This window comes from Phodopus roborovskii, unplaced genomic scaffold, assembly GCF_943737965.1.
Source record: "Phodopus roborovskii unplaced genomic scaffold, PHOROB, whole genome shotgun sequence".
Taxonomy (NCBI): Eukaryota; Metazoa; Chordata; class Mammalia; order Rodentia; family Cricetidae; genus Phodopus; species Phodopus roborovskii.
Window position 1 is genome coordinate 19,888,826 of NW_026126541.1, and position 10,870 is coordinate 19,899,695.

The window sequence follows — 10,870 nt, forward strand, 5'->3', positions numbered from 1 at the left end:
TGCCTGCCCTTCAGTGCTGTGGCGGCCGGGAGCCCATACCTCAGCAACTGCAGCTTGCGTATTTGCATGTGAGTAAGCATCCCGCGCTTTGCTAATATCCCATACGTAATTCATCTGGCCTTTGTGCTTTGCTCCTTTTGGGCAGGGTCACTCAGGCCGCTTCTGAACAAGTTATGGAAGTGAGAGGGGAGAGTGTATGTGGGCTCAGGAGGTGGGTCCCCCAGAACTGTACGTAGTGTCAGGGTGAGCTCACAGGGTCAGCTCACAGGGTCAGGGAGAGCTTAGCAAGGAGAAGTGTCATCCATGCTTACTCACTTTTTACCTGATGCCAAGTTCCGAGCCTGACCTGTATGCACCGAGCCAGACCTGGGCATTTGCAGAGAGCAAGGTGATACGTTTGCTTACCTCCCAGGGGAAGCCAGAAATACAGATATAAATGCAAAGAGAGTGAGTTAGAGGGTAGCAAGGGGTGGCGGTTAGGGGGCTATAAGTCAAGGTCAGTAAATGGTCTCTGAGGAGTATGCCCTGTGTGAAGCAGGGTCCCTGGAAATGCATGAGGGTAAGGGCATAGACAGGCGCAGGGACAGCAATACCTGGGAGCAGGCTGGCTGCTTTAGTAGCAACTGTGCTGAGGAAAGGCCACGTCTTTAGGGCCTTACTCCTTTATGTAAATGAACATTTATTCCAAAGGAGTTGAACTTTAAAAACTGTAAGTATTTGGTTCTAAGTCAGGTGAGATTACATTGAGCTACATCACGAAACCGTCTTGATTCACGGGTTGGAAATATGTCTCTGACCTCTGGTGGAAAATATAACTGTTCCAAGGCTGAGCACGGCAGCCGAGGGACAGGTTCCACAGCTGGAGGGGCTTGCCGATAGGCCACAGTGTGGCTTGGTCATGCAGGGGAGCCGGGAACGTGAGAGGAGTCAGGCTCAGCACAGTCTCCCGCTGAAGGGCTTCCTCCCTTCCACCACCCTACTGCGGCCAGGCAGCACATCGTGGCCCAGTGAAAAACAGCCGCCCAGTAATGTCTGTCTCAGCTTGTCCTGGGGCATGCAGAGTGACAGGAGGAAGGAGTGGGAGGCAAGGTCTGGCTTGCCTGGTCCCGGGGGTCTGAATCTTTACATAGCAGAGCACATGACATTTTCCTTCTGGCCACAGCCCCTGTGAATGGGGCAGGTCAAGACTGCTGCCCCCAGCTAGAGGCTCAGAGGCCCAGGTCCCATTCCAAATGACGAAGAGCGTCTGGAGGCAGGAGAAGCATTTTGACATGGGGAATGAAAGATGAGGGTTCTGCTCGTGTGAGGAATGCATGTGTACCCTCCACACACACACACACACACACACACACACACACACACACACACACACTCACACCACAAGGGGACCCAGATGAGCTTTAGTGGTCAGAGTGTGGTTGCAATTTTTCCTCTTCAAAATTTTCTCTTGACATAATGTTGACTATGTAATTTAAAAAGAAGGGAAGAATTCCCCATCCCTGGGAGTTAGCAAAAACGTCATTGAATTACAGAGACTGTTTGGGAAAATAGCCTCTTACAGCATTAAAGTGGCAGCCATGGTTGGAGACATGGGATAATGGCTATCCATTCTTTCAGTCAGTGTGTGTTTGCTTGGAAGGGAGTGCCTGGTGAAGTTTTGAACCTAACTTTTGACCCTTGCCCTAATGGATTTCCAAACATTCTTCTTAGCTTGGATCAGCCTCATCCCTCAGGCAGCCTCATCATCGACAAGGAATCTGAAGTTTACAAGATGCTTCAGGAGAAGCAGGAGTTAAACGAGCCCCCCAAACAGTCCACCTCCTTCCTGCTTCTGCAGGAGATCCTGGAGACAGACGGGAAAGGTAAGGGGCCCCGTGGACACTCGGTCACTGCTAGAACATAGGTGAGCACAGCCCAGACTTGGTGGTGAGCACAGCTTGTTGTGGGAGGTTGGGTCTCCCTGTGTAGCCTGGAGCTTGCCGTCCTCCCCGGAGTCATGGGTTATATGAGCACACACCACTTCTGCCTTGACGTTGACTTTGTTTTAGATCGCAAAACGTTTATTGAGAAGAGGAGCGGGGGAGAGGGAGAGAGGACTCAGATGCAGATCATTCGTAGAATGTTTAGGTAGAACCTAAGTAATTAATATACATATAGCCCTGGGTTCTATTTCCAGCACTTGGAGTGAAGGGTTACTGGGTTAGGAGTGGATGGGAGTGTTGGTGGCAGGGGATGGGACAAGAGCGCCCCCTTCTGGATTATACTTTCTGGCTCAGTCTTTACTTACAAATATCTATTTAATATTATTTTACAAGTATGGTTGCTTGCCTGCACATATGTCTGTTTACTATATGCTCAAAGAACCTCCAGAGGCTAGAAGAAAGCTGTAATTAAGGGCAGTTGTGAGTCACAATTGCTTTGAACTAAGAGCCATCTCTCTAGCCCTGGTTGTTCAGTATTTTCAGTGTATGTGTATGTGGGTGATTGTGGAGGCAAGAACGGTGTTGGATCTCCTGGAAGAGAGTTACAGGAAGTCATTCTGAGTCACCACACGGGTGCTGGGAACTGAACTTAGTCCTCTAAAGAGAAGCCAGAGCTCCTAGGCATGGAGCCTTATCTCCAGCCCCTATTTAATGCTGTTACAGCTTTATTGTCCAAAATGATGGTTTTATAATGACATTTTCATTCAAGTATGCCACATACTTCGACCTTATTAACCTCTCCTGCGCCTTCACACATTAGTTAGTCGTCATGTACCACATTTTCTTTACCAGCCACCTGTTAGTGGACATTTAGGTTGACTCTGTCGAGTTGGTTGCTGATTGTGCAGAGTGTTACAATAAACGTGGATGACCAGGTGTCTGCTTTGCCTACCTAGGTTCCTTAGGGTGTATTTCCACAAGGGGTATAGTTGGATAATATTTTTAATATTTTGAGGAACCTCTGTACCGACTCCCCCCAGTGGCTGCCTCGGTTCGCTTTCCCACAAGCAGTGTACAAGGGTGACTCTGCATCCCACATCCTTGCTGGCATTTGTTGCTGCTTGTTTTTATACAGACAGCCATTGTGAGAGGGGAAGGATGCAATCTCGGTGAAGTTTTACTTTTCATTTCCCTGATGAACAAGGGTTCTGAGCACCGTTTCATGTCCTACTGGCGGTCTGTACTTTGGCTCATTTATTGATTGGGTGGTGGGGGTTTTGTTTTTGGTGTTTAGTATTTTGAGCTTATTGTATATTCTAGGTAGCATGTAGGCTTTATTTAAACAGCTTTGTGCCTGGCCATCTGTTTCTTGTCACACGTACACGAGTGTGGCCTTTGTGAGAGGATGTTGGTCTGTCCCTTGGCTGTTTTCATTCACACATCCTGCTCCCAAGGTAACAGAGGAGGAAGAGCATGTGGAGACCACAGGAGAATGGATCTGTAGGCCAATGAATCTGGGTGTCTTCCTTCCCCGTGGGGCCCCCGGGTTTGCTCTTGCTTTGGGGCAGATGGCCTTTCATCATCGTGGAGGCCCTGGGGTAGTCACGTCCTCAACCCTAGGCTAGTTTCTGAACTATGCTCTAGGCTCAGAAATCACAAAGTGTGCAAAACGGCCACCGCCGTGTCTGTAGCCGGCACTCCATAGTTGTTGTAGATGCTGGCATTTCATCAGCAGGCTCCAGGTCAGCTTCACGGGTCCATGCATGAGTTCTGATAATTCTGCTGCTCTCAGAGGACAGCTCTCCTTGCTGCAGACCGTGTGCGCTGAAGTAATGTTCAATGAGATGGAAGTGAGGTCTTGACTCAGTAGCCGGGGAATGTTGTGAGACTGTCACAGGCTGGAAGGTTTTGTCTTCAGACTCATTACCACCTGGGTACGTTCCATCAGCGCCCCCTGCTCCTGTCCTGGGGAACTGCTTTTGTATACTGACCTAGTCCCTATGGTGTGTGCTCCTCCCTATTCTGCCCCCTTCCCTAAGACTCAGGCACCTAGCTGACTTTCTGCAGTCTTTTCTCTTTATTTCCCCACAGTGCACACCTATAGCGCTTCAGGACCAGACACTGGTCCCTCAATACACCATAACCGGACCCGCTCCTCAGTGGTGTGGATTCTGTAGAGAGGGGCAAGCTACACTCCCAAGAAAGTATACTCAAAGTGCTGCTTTTGTGCGGAACATTGTTCTACCAGCAGTAAGTGAGCTGGACTTTGCTTAAACTCCACTATTAGGCCTGCTTGACAAACAACTTGAGGTCCAACCTGTGGGGATGACAGCTTTGTCAGAACACGAGAAGGGCCAGATGATTTTATCTTGTGCAAGTAGATGGACACTTCAGTTAAGGTGGGCAAAGTCAGCCCATCTGAGCCCCCAACACACCCGAAGCAAACGGTGGTGGCTGGAGATGAAGAAACTGGAGACGTAGCCAGCAAACTCTTAGGTTCATGCTGGCTTTGTCAGGGCTTCGGGCACCCTCAGATGACCTGGAGTCAGGTTCTAGAGAACTGCCATTGTTGGGATCATGGGCTTTATTCTGTAGGCACGGTGGGACCATGAAATATCACGGAGCCGCGAAATGAGTAAAGAAACAGCTGTACTTTATTCAGCTAGTTTTTCTTCCTCTTCAGAAACAAACAAACAAATAAACAAACAAGCAAATGAAACTTGGATGAAGGGTTTCCTGGAAGAATATGTGTAGTTGTATGAAATCCAATGTCCAGGGCTGGCTTTTCAAGTGAGAGAAAACAACCTGGAGCCAGCAGGTGGCGCTGTAGGGCTGAAAATGAGGACTGCTTCAGCACATCCCATGGTGCAGAAAAAGATGTGGCTCATCTTACCAGTAGCGATTTCACATCTCTCCCTGCCTCCTCTCTTTTCTGCGCTTTCTCTTGTTTCCAGGTGGTTTTCTTGCTGACCCAATGAGCAGGGAAGAGGAAAGGTTATATTTGAGACCCCAGTCCCTTCTGTGGTCTGTTGCCGCTCCACACTGTGTGTGTGGGCAGAGGTGCTGTTCTTTCCTTCCTGTCAGACAGAAAAGGCAGCCAAGCCCCTCAGCTAGAAAGTGTGGGAGCCCGTTTGAGATGCTTGAGGCAGGATGCCTGGAGCATCTTCTTGCCCTGGCCCTCCTTATGCCTTCATGTAGGTCTGAGGTTGGGTGAAGGGAAGAGTTTGCCTTTGATAGAAAGCTAAGGGACACAGTGTGGTGGCACACACCTTTAATTCCAGCACTTGGGAGGCACAGGCAGGTGAATTTCTCAGAGTTCTACATAGTGAGTTCCAGGATAGTCAGGGCTGTATAGAGAGACCTTGTCTCAAAACATCAATCCATCAAAACAAAACAAACAAACAAACAATAAAAAACAAAACCCAAACCAAACTAAAAGGACCACTAAACCCAGTTATGAGCTGGGAATTTAGCTCAGCTATAGAGAGAGGTCTTGAGTTAAATTCCAAACATTTTAGGGCTGGTGAGACGGCTCATCAGGCAAAGGAGCTTGCTGCCAAACTTGAGTTTGAACCCCACAACCCATTGTAGAAGAAGAAAACCAAGTCCTACAAATTGCCATTTGAACTACCTTCCCTCAACATAGCATGGCATGCACACCCCTGTACCTATGTGGGTGCACACACATACACACTAAATAAATGTAATTTTTACAACTAAATTTAAAAAATGATGTGTATGGATGTTTTGCCTGCATCCGTCTCTATGGCTGTGCGTGTTTGTGCCTGGTGTCCAAGCCAACTAGAAGAAGGTGTCAGATCCCTGAGAACTGGAGTCATAGACAACTGTGGGCCACCGTGAAGATGCTAGGAATTGAACTTGGGTAGTATGGAAGAGTAACTAGTACTCTCTCTTAAACGCTAAGTAATCAAAAAAAATTTTTAAAGCATAAAAACATTTTAATGGAATGTTTTACTAAATAAGCAAATTAATATAAATGCAATTACAGAAGCTTGTACTGAGGATTTCTTCCAAAGGAAAGGAAGAATGTCCCCTGTGCATTGGGGTGTGGGATCATTGAGGGGAGTGCATGGCTGGGCCTTTCCTGAGCTCACCTGCACAGGACTCTAACCTTGCTCCATCTCATGGGTTGTTGGATGGATATCTGGTCCCAATGTGAGAGGACACAGTATTAGTGACAGAACCCTGAAAGTGCAGGATGCTTTAAAATACTCCTAGTAAAGACAAAATGCTCTCCTTGTATTCTATAAAGCCAGCAAAGCACCTACACTCATTTCCCTATTGTGTTAACATCAGGTGACACATGCCATGGGGGGAGTACTGGTTAGAGGTGGCTCAGCTTGGTGTGGCACCCCAAATCTTCTCATTCCAGGTGTCTGGACAAGGTAGAGGCACCCACTGAGGCTTGCTGTTCTCATGGCACAGGACAGAAATGCTATGGCGGCATGGCCAAGCCACACATGTAAATTTCAGACTCACATTTGTTCTTGTCCGTTAGCCAAGGTTTTCGGCAAGGGCAGGATTTCCCAGCCTTGGAACTGGTGATATTCCTGGCTGATGTTAGTGTTTGCACGTGTGTGACTTGAGTTTTATGCGATTTGTGTTGTGAGGGCTGATCATATGTAAGGCACTGTAGGGGGGGCTTTCTGTATTGGGTTTAAAATATTTTCTTTATAACATGGAAGGGGAGAGTGATCTATTTTATAAAAACCGAAGCTGAGAAACCACAAAAGGTTAAGCAACTTGCCCAGTAATGCAGGGAGTCACCGACTGTCTGATTCCAGGAGCTGTGGTTTTCTTGAACACAGAGATTCACAGGTGGCTCTGAGATAACTCAGAGATACTGCGTTTTCACTTCCTGTCTAATGTGGGTATTTTCCTCCCTCCAGGGGATCCCAACAAGCCCTCAGGATTCAGAAGTGTTAAAGCTCCAGTCACCAAAGTAGCTGCATCAGTTGGAAATGCTCAGAAGCTGCCCATGTGTGACAAGTGTGGTACTGGCATTGTGTGAGTATTGACTTCCCCTGGTGTCAGAGGTTGGGCAAACCATGGGAGTGTGAGAATTTCTGGGTGATGCATAGCTTGGGGCTAAGTCGACAGATTGACCAGAACACGCAGAACTGTTGTTTCCACGTGGGAGAAGCTTCTGGAATGATGAGCCCTTCCTTATTCACAGCCAATGCTGTGGGGCCTCTGAAGAAGTGCCAGGCCTCAGCTCTGGAAGGACAATACAGGGTTCAGGTGTCAGGCGTCACTAATGCAGTCCCATTTTCCCTCTCCCCTGCAGAGGAGTGTTTGTGAAGCTGAGGGACCGTCACCGCCACCCTGAATGTTATGTGTGCACCGACTGTGGCACCAACTTGAAACAGAAGGGCCATTTCTTTGTAGAGGATCAGATTTACTGTGAGAAGCATGCCCGGGAGCGGGTCACACCGCCCGAGGGCTATGATGTGGTCACCGTGTTCCCCAAGTGATTGAGAGGACCTGCCCTGCCTGCACCTACCATCCAGCCTGCTGTACCTGGTTCTCTGAATGTTCTGGCCTCTCCTCCCTGACAGTCCTGTGCTTACCTGGTGTTAGTCCTGCTCAGTGAACATTGAGTTTCACCTGTGCTGACTTACACTAGCAGTGGGATGTCTGCTTTTACATTATTGGAAATGGTTTTGTCCCTTGTCCCCTGTCCAGCACCACCATGCACCTTCTTCCCTTGGGGCTTCTCTGCTGCAGACGGACATTGGTCACAACGGAATGAAGCCCAATGTAGTATCTCTCACGTTGATTTTGTTTTACTTAATAAATTTAGACTGTAAAGCAGTGTGTGGCCTTAGCTGACCCTGCCTGTGTTGTGTTTGGTGCCTCATGAAATCCAGAGTCTCCTTGGTTTTGGTTTCTTAGTTGTGAGAGTTGCAGGCATTTTCCTGGATTCGAGAAGATTTCTGTAAACATGCGGTGTTCCTTTACATCTTTCAGTCTTGCTCTAAGTGTTGTTGATTAATGCTAATTATATTAGTGGTTTTCTTCTTGCTTTGGAGAAAACATGATGGAGGCAACTTTAGAAGAATCGGGTAGGCACGGCAGCAAGCTGTGTGGCAGCTGGAACAGAACGTTGAGAGCTCATATCTTTAACTCCAAGCAGAGAGAGTGAATGAGAAATGGTGTAGAGTCATTAAACTCTCAAAATCCGCCTCAAGTGCCATACTTCCTCTTCCTCCCACTTTCCCCTTCAATCTCCCCAGTCAGCACCACAAGTGGAGAGCAGGTGTTCCATGCCTATGGGCCATTCTCATTCACACAACCCCGCTAACACGTGCTGTTTGGGTCTGTTTTAGTGACGTTGTCCTGGAGTTGGAGGGAACAAAACTTCCTGTCTAGTAACTCTTCTATTGCGGTGATAAAACTCCATGTCTAAGGCAACATATAGAAGAAATCATTTAATTTAGCCTTCAGTGTCAGGGGTTTCGAGTCCATGATGGCAGAGCAAAGGAACAAGCCAGAGTTTACATCTTAGTCCTCATGCATGAGGAGAAAGACGGACACAGCAGGGGTGGTGTGAGTCTTTTGAAAGCTCAAAGCCTGACTCCAGTGACACAATTCCTCCACCAATACCACATCTCCTAATCCTTCCCCAAACAACAATACCACCCACTGGGGATCGAATGTCAAACACTGGGCCTATGGGGCCAGCCTCATTCAAATCAGTGACTGCCCAAGTAATAAGTGGCTAGCTTCATCAGTAAGTCTCAGCAATCCTTTTCCAGAATGTATAAGGATGAGTCAGGATTGTGACCACTAGCAGCAGAGAGCTCAGAGATGGGTAAGAGGCGATTAGTGTGCTCTTCAGCTTTCCTCTGCAGTGTGCCAATCAGACTTTTGCCATCTTCCTAGTTTGACTCCCTGCGTGTGTATCCAGCCCTTTGATACTGCGATCCTGTGCTGCTTCTGCAGGGTTCAGGCCTAAGAATAATGCAGTCACATTACAGCAATCACATACAAACATCATCTCACCCTGTTTAAAGTAAGTTTACAATTTTTGTTGGGCCATGTTCATAGGTATCTGTTGCCGGAAGGGACTTGGGCCTGCAAACATGGCTCTGATGGACCTTGTCCTTCTTCACATTCTTTCTGCCTTTCTAAGAACTGTTGGAATATATCCTGAAGCTAACCCCTGAGGTCCGTTGCCTTATTTGGCCGATTCCTCTTCCTGAGTCTGATAACCAAGGTGCAGCTATCAAAGTATTGAAGTCCATCAATCAAAAGCCCCATTTGGATCGCCTAACTAACATACCCAGTTAATATTAAACACCTCAAGGAAACTCCAACCCAAGGAAGTTAACTATGCTCACATAGACATAGTCAATAGATAATCCCACTTCATCAGAACCCAAGGGTAAAGCAGGACAAATATATTCACAATACCACCACCACCACCAAATCTAAAACAAGCATTAACAATCAATGGTGCTTACTTTCCCTTGGTCTTAACTCACCTATAAAAAGACACGGGCTAACAGAATGGATACAAAGACAGAATCCATCCTTCTGCTGCATACAAAGAAACACACCTAAGGTTCAAAGATAAACATTACCTCAGGGTAAAGGGTTGGGAAAAGATCTTCCAATCAAATGGACCCAAGAAGCAATCAGGTATGGCTATCTTAATATCTAACAAGTTAGACTTCAAACCAAAATTAATCACAAGAGTTGAAGACGGGCATTTAGTATTCATCGCAGGTGAAATCCATCAACACAAAGTCTCAATTCTGATCATCTATGCCCCAAATACAAAGGCACCGGCATTCATAAAAGAAATGCACCTAAAGCTCAAACCTCACATAAAACCTCACACACTAATAGTGGGAGACTTCAACACACCACTCTCACCACTAGACAGGACCACCAATCAGAAACTCAACAAAGAAACAAAAGAACTAACAGAAGTTATGTCTCAACTGGGTTTAAGAGACATCTATAGAACATTCCATCAAAAACACAAAAGAATATACTGTCTTCTCTGCTCCACATGGAACCTTCTCTAAAATCGACCACATACTAGGTGGCATAACAAACCACAACAGATACAAGAGAATAGGAATAGTCCACTGTATCTTAACAGACCACCATACTTTAAAATTGGAATTCAACAACAACACAAATCGCAGAAACCCTACAAACTCATGGAAACTGAAAAATGCACAATTGCACCACACTTGGGTCAAAGAAGAAATAAGGAAATTAAGGACTTTCTAAAATTCAACCAGAATGAGGACACAACATACCTAAACTTACGGGACACCTTGAAAGCAATGTTGCGAGGGAAGTTCATTGCACTAAGTGCCCATATGAAGAAAAAAGAGGTTAGTCACATTAGAGAACTAACAGCACAACTGAAAGCCTTAGAACAAAAAGAAGCAAAATCACTCTGGAGGAGTAGACACCAGGAAATAATCAATTTGAGGGCTGAAATCAACAAAATAGAAACCAGGAAGACAATACAAAAAAAATCAGTGCAACAAAGAGTTGTTTTTTTGAGAAAATCAACAAGATAGACAAACCTTTATCCAAACTAATGAAAGAGGAAATCCACACAATTTTCAGGTCTTTTTTTTTTTTTTTTTAAGGCCGGTTACCAGGTTTGAGGTTTTTATTTCTGTTCCAATTCCAATCCACCATCCAAGAAACTCCTTGTGAGGGAGAACACGAGGAATTACTAGGAAAATTGAGAAGAGATATGGCGTTCACAAGAAGTAATGAACATTGTGGCCATCTACCTTTCTCACCCTCTCAGCATGGCTTATGCTTGGCTGGACACAAAATGGGGGTTTTCTTCTTCCTTTTCAACAGCATCAATGAACCTTTACATAGAAATAATTCTATTGCTTCTTTGCTTAGATGAAGGGCCTCACTACCATGTCCTATTCCCCACCCCC

The 10,870-nt window shown here is 46.4% G+C and overlaps 1 protein-coding gene across 1 annotated transcript in view; it reads left to right on the forward strand.

Annotated features, from left to right (window-relative positions):
• Pdlim1 (PDZ and LIM domain 1) overlaps positions 1–7,754 on the forward strand; it is a 41,090-nt gene extending 33,336 nt beyond the window's left edge. Inside the window, exons 5-7 of the mRNA XM_051199694.1 lie at positions 1,711–1,862; positions 6,833–6,950; positions 7,231–7,754. Coding sequence (XP_051055651.1) covers positions 1,711–1,862; positions 6,833–6,950; positions 7,231–7,417 — 457 coding nt within the window. The 3' untranslated portion in view covers positions 7,418–7,754. The remainder of the gene's footprint in view (positions 1–1,710; positions 1,863–6,832; positions 6,951–7,230) is intronic.
• Positions 7,755–10,870: the final 3,116 nt, after the last annotated feature.